General features: G+C 37.3%; 1 protein-coding gene across 1 annotated transcript in view; it reads right to left on the reverse strand.

Moving 5' to 3' along the window:
* Nucleotides 1-14399, reverse strand: part of UVSSA (UV stimulated scaffold protein A) — a 61577-nt gene that overhangs the window by 23843 nt on the left and 23335 nt on the right. Inside the window, exons 7-8 of the mRNA XM_060769286.2 lie at nt 12878-12998; nt 785-962 (exon numbers count right to left, since the gene is read on the reverse strand). Coding sequence (XP_060625269.2) covers nt 785-962; nt 12878-12998 — 299 coding nt within the window. The remainder of the gene's footprint in view (nt 1-784; nt 963-12877; nt 12999-14399) is intronic.

Raw genomic sequence — 14399 nt, forward strand, 5'->3', positions numbered from 1 at the left:
ATTTCACTACAAAAACACTGTGTAGAAAACAGCAATGTAGCACAACAAAACCAAATATGACTGCAGCTTCAATCATGCTAAGTTTCTTTTCCTGCTGCATAGCTTTTGAGTTGACCAATTTTTAAATTGGAAAAGGCTTCAGCCATATGTTCACCACCTTGTTTGTAAAGTGATATAATGTTCAATTTAGTCTCTTACTTCATGAACTTTTTACAAGTATATAGTAAAAAGCAATGCAAGCAGAAAGTTGCACGGTTTGCTGTGTAGGTTTTTTTATTGCAAAGCTGTGTACTTCCCCCACCATCACCTCACAAGCAAATCTAGCCAAGAAAACACTTTGATAGGTTTGTCTTAGGGTCAGAGTAAGTTAGAAATTACTTGAAGCCACACAACACAGCATATTAAATTAAGGTATTTGTGAACTATAGTGGTTAGATTGTATGTCCATAGCCATCTTGATCCCTCACCAACTGCCCTATTTCCAAGTCCTTGAGGGCCCTTCCACACAGCCCTATATCCCTGAATATCAAGATTTTCTGCCTTGATATTCTGGGATATAGGGGTGTGTGGAAGGGCCCTAAGAGAAGTTGTTAGGGGAGAACAGGATGGGAACTAAACCAAGGCTGGACTATTTCTTGCCACTGGACTCTGAGCGTTAGGACTTCCTCTCCAGCCTGTCATGATTCCATTGGTTTCAGTGAATTGCTTTGGCTTGAAAGGTAGTAAGAATAAGATTCTGAATACAGATTTTTGAAGACCTCAGATGCACACAATTTGTATCAACCTGTCATCTGTAGATTGTATTCTAGGCAGTTTATCCTGGATAATTTTCCATGTTGCAGCTGCACAGGTTGGATCAAGCTCTTCGTCATTTCTTTTAGCTTGAGACTGGGAAGCCATGGCCGACGTCTTTCTTACTATTCCACCGCCAAAGTTTTTTGGTGGAATCACAGGCTCCAAACCTGCAAAACAAAGGGTTAGATAGTAGCAAATAAAACTTGGGTTATGGAACAATGTGAGAAGAAACCCCAAGAGTCCCAAAGACAACTGGATAGCTTTTAACTAGAATATCACAGAAATGGAACAGGAATCTGCTTCAGTTACAGTTTCACTAGAACACCAAGTCTAGCAGCTCAGCATTTCAACTAGAGTCATCTCCAAGAGGTTCCTACATTGTTAAGTTATCTCCAGACATTCTACCCTTTTAGACAGCATGAGTATTATGTTCCTTCAGAAACAAGGCAGTGAAAGTGGAAGGCCTAAGGAGAATGCCGATTCTGGTGTTTTGCTGCTGTCCATCTGGCCTGAAACAAGAAAAGCCCTGCCAGATTCAATTACAGCCATCTCCTGAAAACGCAGGCATGGGGAGATTACTTTTTTCTTCTTCAAAGGAAAGTGAATTACAGGAGAGCAAAAACAACATGGGAGTACTTAAACCTTTCTCGATCTGATTCGATTCTCCTGCAATCCCTCTCTACAGATCCACAATCCCACAACTTGTACGGCAAACATGAAAGAGATTTAAAAAAGGGAAAAGTTGCTATTGTGCTGAGCTGTGTTTGGGGATCAAGGTAGCAGAAATGTGCACCTTGAAACCATACTTCCTTTTCCAAAGCTTTCTAGGTCCATAAATAAGGAAGTCTTTGATACATCCAGCCTGGCAGAGATGTTGAAAAACACCTTGTCATTAACATGTTCCTATATGCAAGGGCCACATCTGATTGGAAAATCAAATTAGCTATCATGTAGGCAAACCTTCTACCCTATTCCCCTGCCAAAACCTAATAAAATATGGAAAACATTCTTTTCTTTCTTTTTTTTACCCTGTCACTCTGGGAAATAATCTTGAAACATTCATCCGAACGATTCAAGGATTGTTCAAGAGATACTTCCATACTGTAAACAGAGTTAACAGAGGTTAGAAGCTATACACAGGGGTATGTTTTTCTCCTCCTCTTCCCTGCTTCACTTTTTTACATATTGATTTCCTAAACATCTTTCCATTTGGACTCGAGATCTGCAATGTTTTGGGCCAAACTTAACAGGAAACAGTTTCATTCCCACTTGCTTAAACTTAAATTCACCAGCAAGTTGGAAAACAGTCAGCCGCCTGCTTAAAACTAACTCCAAGACAGTAGCCCAGGGAGTTTCTTTCCCATGTTCTAGATAAAAACAGAGAGGAGACACCACTACCAACAGTCTGAAAGGAAGGCTATCTGGCCTGTGTTACAAGGTGAGAGGTTGCATCCAGGGATTAGCTCAACACAGCCAGATACTGGACGATGTAGCAGGATTAAGAATCCCTGTCAATTTACTACATTCTTTCTCACAGAGATACCATAACAGCTTTCTAGCATGGATGCTCTAGTGCCTGCATGAATGGAACCAAAGAGTCCTCCATATTTTATCCCTCCAGTCTGATCTGACTACCCCATTAAGTCTGCTATTCCTAGCAGGCTAAATATTTGTGGCATTCAGCCCACTCCTTCTTGTATAACACATAATATAGCATTCCATGACAAGCACTGTTATTTTATTTTAATAGGAAGGAAAACTACTGGCAACAAAAATCAGTTTTCTTTGCTATCTACCACCTCCTTTTTCGATTGTGCAAATTTCTATTAAGTGTGAAAATATGGTTTACACTATGGGTCAGGGTAGCATAGTATGATTTTAAACTTAAAAACAAAAACAAATCCACAATTCTGTTTCAGGAAGTTGCGCCTACAATTATAGCATCAGGAAAGCAGTTCACAGAGAATTCAAGAGCCCAGAGCCTGGGGCACTTCTTCACTTTTGCTTGAGAAGGAGCTCTGATGCAAGCACTCAAGTCAAGGGATGATGCTTTGATTACACACTTTATCTGTTCCCAAGACAAGTCTTCCTAGTGGGAAAGGAAAGCTGGCTATTGTGGCTGCAGACAACCATTTAAATGACAGCAGAAAGGACTGAGTATTCTCATTCTCCTTTTGCAAATGCATCTTCGTGGCAAACTCAAATTATGGACTCTGCCTTTGCTTCAAGACACAGTGATGTATTTTCCTACTTACCCCTCTCACCCTTCCCCAGAGTATTAAAATGTTTTAAAGTATCTTGCACAAAGAAGTAGACTAAAGAAATGGACGAATATGTAGAAGATTTACTCCCTGAACTCCCAGTTATCAGAGAAGAGAATTCTTTCTGCTGAAGCCTACCCATTAGTATGCTTCAAAGCATGCCAAACAGGTATCTGGTAGATATGAGGCAGTGGGGTATAGTGGCTTGAGTATTGGAATACAATTCTGGAGACCACAATTGGAGTCCCTACGCAGCCATGGAAACCCACTGGGTGCCTCTGAGGAAGTCAATGGCAAACTCCCTCTGACTAAATGTTGCCAAGAAAGCCTCATGAATGGTTTGCCTTAGGGTTGCCAAGAGTCAGAAATAATTAGAAATCATGTAATAACACGAACTATCGGGTATCACATTAGAAAGTACTACTAGCAATAAGAAGAATTCACTAATGTCAATATACATCCAAATAATTCAGGAATGTAGTAGAGTACTGCTTTACACTAAGTTTCTTAGCCATTGAAAACTACCTGTTAAGCTTTTGCAAGAGAATTTTAAAAAATGCTTGTTAGGGTGGGGAATATGCAGATTTCAATGGTTGGTCCTTAAAGTCGGCTATATCAGCTATGACTGATGAGAGCCACAGCTAAACTACATCTTGTGGAGCATATATTAATATTTTGGATTATTTTGGAAAACCACTGGTCACATGACCTTTTGCAAAAAATGTAAATCTCCAGAACTTTTTTTTTTGGAGATTTTATGATCTTTGGAAAGGGATGACCTTGTTAGAAGTCACAACCTTTTGAGAAATGATGCCATAACCTCTTGGTAAAGAGCGTGATAACCTTTTTTTTTTTTTTTTTTTGGAAAATGGCATTCACCAGCATTCATGCAAGGTAACTAGGTTTCTCGGCTTTCAAACTGATGTATTTGAACTGTTAGGGACAAAGATATGCCAATGCAAAATTTCAGCAATATTTCAGAAGGGTTCTTTTTAGTTACCCCAAAACATCTATTCCTCCTTAAAATATATTTGCCTTTAAATCATGCTCTCAAGAGATTAAATAAACAGTCTCCTTTAAAAGTAACACAGCTGGTTTACTCACAAACTTCATGTATTCAGCATATAGGTACTTTGCTTATCAATCCAGCTACAAGTAGATTTTAAGTAGTTTCTCTGTGTAGGTAACACAGGGCATCTTTCTTAGGATAGTCCATAGTCCAAAGCATCTCTCTGTTTTGAGAGTCTAATAGAGTCTCTGTCTAGTCCAATGGAGTGTAATGGCTTCTGTACAGCATACTGTTCCTACTGTCGTCTAAAGCAAACAGTTCTTACAGTCTTCTAAAGGCATACTTCTGTTCCTACATTGAAGTCTAAAAACATCCAAGCATATACCTTACAGAAGTCTAAACTGTACTGTTCCTGCAGTCTTCTAAAGGCATACTGATTCTACTGAAATCTAAAGCAAAACTGTTTCTAAAATTGAGTCTGAGTCCTGAACAAGCCCAGTCCTGACCACATGGTCTGTAACCCCTCCCCCAACAAAGAGGTTAAAGAAAACTGCAAATCAATACACACATATACAATACAGTAAGAAATTATATACATAACAAATAACTAGTGGAGGCTTGAGAAGGTTGCTATTTCCAAGAGATTATGCTATGTGGCAACAGGTCGAGTTAATTTATTTGATTAAGTGAAACATTACTACGGAGCAGTCATTACACAGACATGCTATCAAGACACTATGTGTTAAGTTGTCACATACCACATCTCAAAGTATACAAGTATTTATCAGTTAAGTACTTCTAGATCCAAAATTGTTTTTTTCTGAACACTATATATAGACTTTCTCTCTGCAATTCTTTGACTAAAACTAATTGGAGAAAGATACAGAAGGTTAAAAAAATGGAGCATGGCAGTTACAAGCAGAACTGATTTCTTATTCAGCGTTGAAAACAATTAAAGAAAATAAGATATCAAATGGTAATCGCATAGTTTCATTGTTAGACAGGTTAAAAATAAACTGAATAATTCTATATAAATTGTATTTTGAATTCACGAGATTAGAAATACAGAATCTCCATACAATAAATAGCAACAATTGGTCAGAAAGCATGTGTAACCACAAAAATGGAATGGGGCTTTAAAACTGAATAATTTATAATACCTTTACAAAAATACGTAGTTCATATTTGTTCCAATATTTTTGTTTAGGAAGAAAAAAATTAAAGTCTAAATCTCTTGGTTTTCCACCCCTTTGTTTAAATTGGCCAAATGGCACCTATTTGCCTGAAGCAATAAAATAGACAGTGTTAAAGAGATAAATCAATAGTAGGAAATAGAGAGGCTGGGGTTTCAGCTGAAAGTTAGGCTGCTGAATGCTGACATTATTGATTTTAGCTAGTTCAGCTGGCCTTGTAATTAAAATGTAAATTTGAGAAAGAGATTATGTCCTGACAGAAATGGTAGGATTAAGAGGAGATAAAAGCTCCTCAATGAAAATTCAGAGGAAATAAAAGAACAGGTTTCACCAGCCTTTTGTATGTAGGAGAATTAAAAAATAAATAACATGAACACACACACACACACACACCTGAAAATGGAGAGAAATCTAGAATGTAGGTAATATGAATGAAACATCTAAAGAATCTTTCATGACCACCTTTCTTTTCTTTTTTTGCAATTGGCTTGGCTATCCCAGAATACTTAAATGTTTATTAATGTGGGATGGGATTCAAGGAACAACTTTAGGCATTTCTATCTCTGAAGAATAGTGATGAATCCCCCTCGATGGATTGTCATCTTGTCATAGCAAGGAGGCTTGCAAGTTCCAATGAACTTGCAGGCGTAACCACTGGAGCCATGCTTTCCCGAGGGGGTGTGTGTGCAGGGGAAGTTCCAGACTGAGCACAATCTAAAGACCTGAAGACCTCAACGGTGGATCAGGCAGAAGATAACATGGTACATGTCACAACGGTTGCGAAGGCAGAAATATGCTGCAACGGTGGTGTGGTCATTGTATTAACCACACCACTGGTTGGGCTCCTCACTCTGTGAAGACTGTGTGTTGATCGGCTGTGCACCGACCTCCACACATTAAAAAAAAACCCTCATACACAGGCGTCTTCCAAGAACTTGGAAGGTCATCATACTTGGACAATGAGGGATCGCCTAAGAAAGTAAAGTACAACATATTCTTCAACACAAACTGATGTTCATTCCTCTATGAGAACTATTTATTTGAAGCCTTATTTATTATTTATTTATTATATTTATTATTATTTGAAGCCTATGACAAATATAACAAGAAACAATCTTCTACTGTAACTTTACTGCAAAATTTTGCTAGTTTGATCCCACTTTAGCCGCTATTATATGGCGGTTTGATGGTGAGCTTTAGCTGCTATATGACAGTTATATGACAGTTTGATGATGAGCTTAGTGTACTTTCCTAAAGCGACAACAACAAAAAACAAACAACAAAAATCAACAACAAACCACCCTGAGTCCCCTTGGAGAACTAGGATGGGATATAAATAAATGTATTATTATTAATTCAACTTCTATTCTTCATGCAGTAAGTGCTATATCTGTAGTTCTATGATTTCTTGTCTTGCCTCCTTGAAATTTTTTCAAGATTACTTTCTTTCAAGTTATATTCAGGACTACTAAATGGTACCCAGGTTTCTCTCAAAATATCATTCAAATACCATGATTTGCAAAACAGAAAATCTCAGGTTCAATCTTCAGTATTATCAGCTATGTCTAGGATGTAATATAGACTGAAACCTCAGAGAGACCTTGTCATAGGTAACTGTACTAAATGGACCAATGATCTGACCTCAGTATAAGGCAGACTGATAATGCCTTTATAGTTTGTGAATTCAGCTTATACCTACATCTCAGAAAAAAAGTTTCTTGTTTAACACCTAAGAACTTTTCACAGTAAGCTAGGGTTCTAACCAACCCTGGTTGAAGAAAAAAAACTTATTTTATGGTCTCAAATGACTTGAAGACGCACAACAACAACAACAACATACTTGTTTTATTTTCAAACTGTCACCAAGTACTCCAGGGAAGGGTATCAGGGGGCCTTCCAGTTGTGTTGGACGGCAAATTCCAGCAGTCTAAGGGCTGAATTTAGTTAACAGCCCCAACTAGAGGACACTAATTGAATTAATTGGATCCTGAATCAACACTGCTTCAGCGAGTCTGTTGTACATAATAAGGACTATGCATAGGACACATGCCTAAATAGCAGCATCCAGAGGGCTACATGATTCCCACTCCTGCAATATCCCATAGCTACCGAGCATACTGTATACAATTCACTAGAACTGTTTTAAGAAGACTGCACTTTTGGGGGTGGGGGGAATCCATCCGCAAGCTTCCTCTGAGCATGCAGATTTCTCCCTGTTGCTTAGTAGCCCTTCCTTTGGCTCGAATTCCATTAGCACTCGCCACCTGAGCCTGCTACCGAAGACAGTAATACCCTGTGTTTTGGAGAATTATTTTTCTATTTACTCTTTACTAAATTTTGCAGTGTATACAGTAGTGCCTTTGTATTTACATACACAACAACTCATATTGGAAACCATCTTAGTAGTCATTTTCACACGTCAAGCTAAGCGATGTGTTATGTTAGCTACAGTTTGTTGCATTAGCTATGAATTGCTTCACAGATAAGGAAACGAACTAGTTTGGTTTTCTCATCTGTTACTGTTAGCTATTGCAAAGGTTGTCCTCTGTTTTGTTTTGCCTACAAGAGCAGACAGGAAATATTGTTGGCTTGTAGTTTCCAATAGCACTAGCAAGCAAAACCAAGGGTAAAAGCTGCTGAGTTTCAGTTCAGTGACATCTAAATGTTCTTCCTCTCATCTATAACAAGTCTTTTGGGTACAATGTATGTTAATCAAAATTATATTTGAACAAATTAAATCACTATTCATAACCATCTATGAAAAGAAGACAATGTAGTCTTATATGTGCATAAATTCGCTTTTCAAAACAGTAGGTATTTCTATTGTGATCCTACAAGATGGCCACCATCCTGCCAAGATCAGGTGCAAGTGTAAATAGGGATTATACAAATGAGAGGTCATTAAAAAAGCATGGTAATGTTAATTTGGCATGACACCCCTTAATGGGTTATGTCTTCACACTTCAGTTACCTAATCACCTAAATTCTTTTACAAATTTCCATTTCATCTTGCACATGGAAAATCAAATTGGCCATCTCCCTCTGAATAACATTTACCCGAAAACTCATTTCTTGCACTTAATTTGCAATTAGAATGTACTTTTATAGTCTATTTACATAACTTATAACCACAATGTAAACAACTAAACGATGATCAAGAAATATTCATAAAGCCCCAAAATAATATTTATTTGATTTGTATCCAACTTTTCTCTCAAAGAGAAAATCTATTTATTTTCTATTGAAATAATAAAAGAGAATTTGAAATTTTCTGTGATGTTTTCTGCCCACTTTGTTTCTAGTAAACAGCCACAAAAATAGCAGTTGAACTCTTATTGTTCACTGAAGTATTCAGAATTGGGATCATACCAATGTTTTATATAAATGTAATAGCAAGTTTCATAAGAAAGGATGCTTATTAAAGTTTTTGTTGTTCATTCGTTCAGTCGCTTCTGACTCTTCGTGACCTCATGGACCAGCCCACACCAGAGCTTCCTGTTGGCCGTCACCACCCCAGCTCCTTCAAGGTCAAGCCAGTCACTTCAAGGATGCCATCCACCCATCTCGCCCTTGGTCAGCCCCTCTTCCTTTTTCCTTCCATTTTCCCCAGCATAATTGTCTTCTCTAAGCTTTCCTTTCTTCTCATGATGTGGCCAAAGTACTTCATCTTGGCCTCTAATATCCTTCCATCCAATGAGAAGTCAGGCTTTATTTCCTGAAGTATGGACTGGTTGGATCTTCTCGCAGTCCAAGGCACTCTCAGAACTTTCCTCCAACACCACAGTTCAAAAGCATCTACCTTCCTTTGCTCAGCCTTCCCTATGGTCCAGCTCTCACATCCATAGGTTACTACGGATTATTTAAGTATTCTAAATAAAACAGCATAATCTTACACTGAGTAGCAATGTTGAAATTGGTTTAGAATGTGATTTGGAAAAAGGATGAGTGGATTGGAGAGAGATCATTATTCCTGATCACTTTCCATCAACAACATGAAGCCAACAGGAACTCAGAGACTTGGTTTTAGCTCTCCCCAATCCTGGCGTCACCTATCTTTTACTGTTACAATTAATCCTTATTTGTGCTTTATTCATCCATTCAGTTAGGCTTACCATATTTCACTGCATAATAGTCATACTTTTATTTTGTTCATTGTTAGCAAATCTGTAATGTATTTTTCCCATTCTTCTAAAGAAGGTACCTCTGAGGTTTTCCAATATCTAGCATATACTATTCAGGCTACCACTGTCATATAAAACAATTTTTTCCAACTTTCCTTTTTAGTTCATCTGGCATGTTCAAAAGGTACATCTGTGGTGTCATTTTGAAATTTGTGTTTAACATCTTTTCAAGCTACACATGAATCTGTTTCCAGTGGTTTTTTTTACTTTGTTGCATGCCCACTATATGTGGAAAATGTGCCTTTTTCTTTTCCACATTTCCCACATTTGTCAGTGTAATTGGACATCTTCGCTAGTCTCTCTGGAGGAAGATACCGATGTAGATGTATTTTGTAGCCATTTTCCTTCAGGTTTTGACATGCCATGTATTTCATTCTTCTCTTCCATGCATTTTCCTTTTGAGCCAGTTTTATCTCTAGTCCTATGTTTTGAGCCCATCTAACCATTGAGTCTTTTACTTAATTGTCATACTTTTTAGCCCTTTTTTAATCTAGAAAGGGGATGCGACTATTAACAATGAAAAAAAATCTGTCTTTGATTCTCTGGTTTATGTCTCCTCCCCAACTCACTTTCTGTTTGCTTGTTTTTCTAAACTTCCTTGCCTCTGAGAAAGGAGGAAAGAGGAGGGAAAATTTCCCCTTCCCTTTCTTCTGTCGCTAAAAAGCAAGGGAGGAGGAAGTAAGGGAGAGTGGAGCTCCAGGGATCTCCATTTCCTAGTTATATCTGTGAGTTTCCAACTTCAGGAGAAAGAAAGCATATAAATTAAATAAACTGAATAAATAAGTATTCGGAACTTCCCCTTGGCAGTGCCCCAATCTATAGCTGAGGACTGAAGCTTGCAAACGTATTCCTTTAACAAACGGATCAAGCTCTAAGTGCAACATCAAAAACTTCTTCATAAGAAGATATTATGCAACATAGATGAAAAGGAGAAACTCTGTTTTAAAATAAGAGAAAAGGTTCTAGCAAGGCTGAATTCTGTGAACTTTGTTTTGTGCTACAATTTTTAGTTTTTGTGCAATGAATCAAGATTCCATCTGATGAAGATAAATATTTGGCGAGCCATGTGTGTCACTAGACAGTGAGGATTGTTTACTTCTGCCTCTCTTGTATACTGCTAGCAAATCAAATATCTTGACCATCAAAATGCCATGAGTAAATATCACCAGAAATTTGGCTTTATATTAAACAAATAGTATAGCAGTAACCGCATTACTTGAGTATTTGTTGATCTACATATAAAAATAAACTGATCAGTTTCACAATTGTCTTAAAGTTGCCAAATCAGTGCACAGTCAAAAAACCAACTAGAATCTTTATAACGCTCAAAAAACTGAAAAGCTTGATCCACCTGAAAGTAAAATTTATAAGGAGCTGAAAGGTGTAATTGATTGTAATTGATTAATTGGTGCCATTAATCGATGAGGGTTTTAAGCAAACCTTCAAAAATCTCCCTTGATTAATCAACAGGGTTGAACATGTATAAAAAAAATAAACTCCTCAAAGACTGGCCATACTTCAGACTTTTTTTTGCCTTTATCCCACATACGCAACTTGGTGGGAAAGTACAGTTGTAGTGTGTTTTTTTCTTTCCTTTTTCCTAAGCACGGCTTCCCTTTCAATATTAAATGATTCATATTCTTGTTTCAAGAACCAACTACCTTTGCTCAATTAAAATAAGTGCAACCACATGTTTTCAAGCCTAGATCCATAATACTATTGGGCTTTGAACTTCGTTAGTTTTGAAGCCTCGTGGTTTTAATTGTTTTTGCAATTATAACCACCTTTCATTCAAACTAAGTGAGATGGCAGTATCTGCAACACTTAACTTCCCTGTAATTCTGTGCATACTTCCTTAAATTCAGCCTCACCGTATACAGTGGGACTTACATCTGAACAACATACACAACACTGTGCTATATAGGTTCTACACAGAAGGCTAACCATAAATATCAATGTGTTTTGGGAGTCAGTAGTAAAATACTGTAGGTAGTATAGAGCTGGACTAAGAACTTTTTAAAAATTAGGTTTATATTTAAATGATTTTTAAAATTGTCATATCTAAAAAAACCACACCTCTGCATGGCTCCAGTTACTGAGTACTGAAGTTTTGTTTAGGTACACAGCAGCTAATATTCGATAAGATAGCAAGTATATAGAATTTTAAGGATCATTAATGAACATGTACATCTTAATGGAAATTCCATTCAGAGCAGGATGTGAAGACAATGCGTGAAGGTCAGAAACCTATATTAATAGCTTTCGCAATAGGACAGGGTAATTAAATCTGGTTTGTGAAAACTGGGATATATATAAGTCTTCCTGATGAAAAGAATCCTGAAAAATTGGTGTCAACACTAATACAAGACATACTCCATGCACATGAGGTTTTATAGAACATGGCTTGCCTATGTGGGATCAGATATTAAGATCACTATATCTTCCCTTCTTCTGGATAGATAAATACTGCGACACTGAGAAAGAATGTCCCTGTACACACAAATGAAAATGCTTCAGCCTTGTTTTTCTGCAAGAAGGTGGCATCTCAGGGGGAAAAAAAGTTTCTTGCAAAGATGTCCCAATTCTACGCAGCATTTTTCATTGTCCTCTTGTGTAGTAAAATGTTAGCCACCCAACCTGCTAACAGGATATCAACATTTTAACTTCCTATTAGATACGTTTCTTCTAATATAACGTAAGAATAATAATACTTTTATTTCTTATCCACTTTTCCTTATAATCATCTAATCATTCTATAACATACACATATTAAAATGAACTTCTACAAAATACATTTAAATACACAGAGCAAAGATTAAACATAAGACACAAGTTTAAAATTTGTGATTAAAATTTGGCTGGGTAGGCCTGCTGGAAGAGATGGGGCTTCACATTTATTTTAAACTAGGTACGGTTTGAAGGACAACAGGCCAAAAAATAACATATTCTGAAATGTGCATTAGCTGGGAGTAAGCACCAGCCCTGCACAAATGGGAATATCCCCCCCCCCCCCCCCGCCAACCATTTGAAAAACAAAACTAAAGAGTTTAAATAAAAGAGTATTTTTCTTCATGGGTTGGCTCTGTTCAACATTTTCATGGTACTCTTTATGCTGGGATTTGAATGGAACCCATCGATTGCTGGTGCACTACAACAGTAGCTCTCTAATTATTTATTACTTTTTAATGTGCACAGATGTTATGCTCAAACATATATGAGTCACTAAAATAAGTCTCAAATTCAAGTTGCCTTCAAGAGAATATTTGCTTCTTCAAAGCTGGTTTTTGCTCCCTCCCTATCTCTGTAATGATTTCCTCACAGCAGTCAGAGAGATTACCCACACCACTGATCACTTTATTACCTCATAATGGCTGTTTATTTGCTTTACTGCAGCAGTAACATGCAGGGATGAAGCTTTTCACAGCTGGGCAAACTCACCATATTCCTTACGAAGATGATCTGGAATGTGGGGCTCATAGCCCTCCTTCTCAGGCACTTCTATGAAGTCATCGTCTTCCTCTTCTTCCTCCTCTTCCTCCTCCTCATCTGTAGCTTTCCTCTAAAAAAAGTCCAAAGTATTAAAGAAGTAATGCAAAACTAAACACATGCATTTAGCAACAGAATATCTGCCATTCTACTTTATTTCCAACATTAACTGTAATATTCAGAGTTATTATATTTAATGAATATATTGTGAACTGTTCAGAGTGCCTACTGCCACCTTCAACTGCCAAACCGCTGGCCAATGAATGGGAGTGAGGCAGCCAGAAAGACACAGCTACATTGTGTGTTATGTAATATTTATTTAATAAAGATTGATCTCATTAATGTACATTGTAAGCATGAAAGCAAATTAAAAATTTTGTAAGATGCTCTGAGTGCCTTTGTAACTGAGAAGTGGGGTAAAATTCTCTAAATAAAAATGTAAAAAACCAATGTATGTCAACAAAAATGATCGAAAGCCATGTTTAAATATCACTACTGAAGACCTCTACCATCTGATTCTTTACCATCCTCTAAAACCTACCTTTCAGTTATATCTTACATATATTACTACTTCATATTCTGTCAAAAACACAACAAAATATCAGGGTTTTCTTCAGTGAATATGGGAAAAATATGAACCATCTACTTAATAATATGATGCACCTGAGAAATTGAAAAATAGCCAGAAATAGTGCATGCTGAAATGCACTCATTAGCTTTAGAGGTAACAACAAGATTCTGTTTTCTATTGATGATGTGCTGTTTACATAATTACCTTGTGACAGCAACCTTACATAAAGCATTACTGGCAATATCTTACTTGTACACACCCTCATTATGCCTTTTGACTAGAAAAAATGATTGAAATTACTAGTGAATAAAGAATACAAACAACAAGCAATGATGTTTTTAAAATGAACGCAAAAAGTCAGCTGATTCATAAATTTTATACCCACTAGCTATTGCTTATGAATTGCAAAGACTCCAAAAACTGCTGAATTAAAAAAAATCCCAAGCAAAGACAGCAAAAAGTTCATGTCCCCAAATTAGAGAGAAAGGTGTTAAAAGAACTATCTTAACATAGGTTCACATGATCCCACCATCGCTGGTTGAAATTTGCTTGCCTAAAAAATGAAAGTATGACTAGTAAGTCACAGGCAACATGGCATGACATGGTAAACTTTAGGCTACTAAACCTTAAAGGCTAACATTCAAGTCAACTGTTAGTCCCATGCCCGTAGCCAGGATTTTGTTTCGGGGGGGGGGGGGGGGCGAGTCTGAGTGAAAGAGGGTCTACCCTAGCAAACCTTTTGTATTGTTACCCCAATACCCCCATGCATATGGGATATATTGAGAATGGTGATCAGATCATGATATGAATAAACATAACAGTTTAAATAATGTACCAGTAAGGCCTTCTCGCGGACCACCATCAGAATTTCGGGGGGGGGGGGGGGGGGGAAGCCCCCAAGCC

This window comes from Anolis sagrei, chromosome 3 (genome assembly GCF_037176765.1).
Source record: "Anolis sagrei isolate rAnoSag1 chromosome 3, rAnoSag1.mat, whole genome shotgun sequence".
Lineage (NCBI taxonomy): Eukaryota > Metazoa > Chordata > Lepidosauria > Squamata > Dactyloidae > Anolis > Anolis sagrei.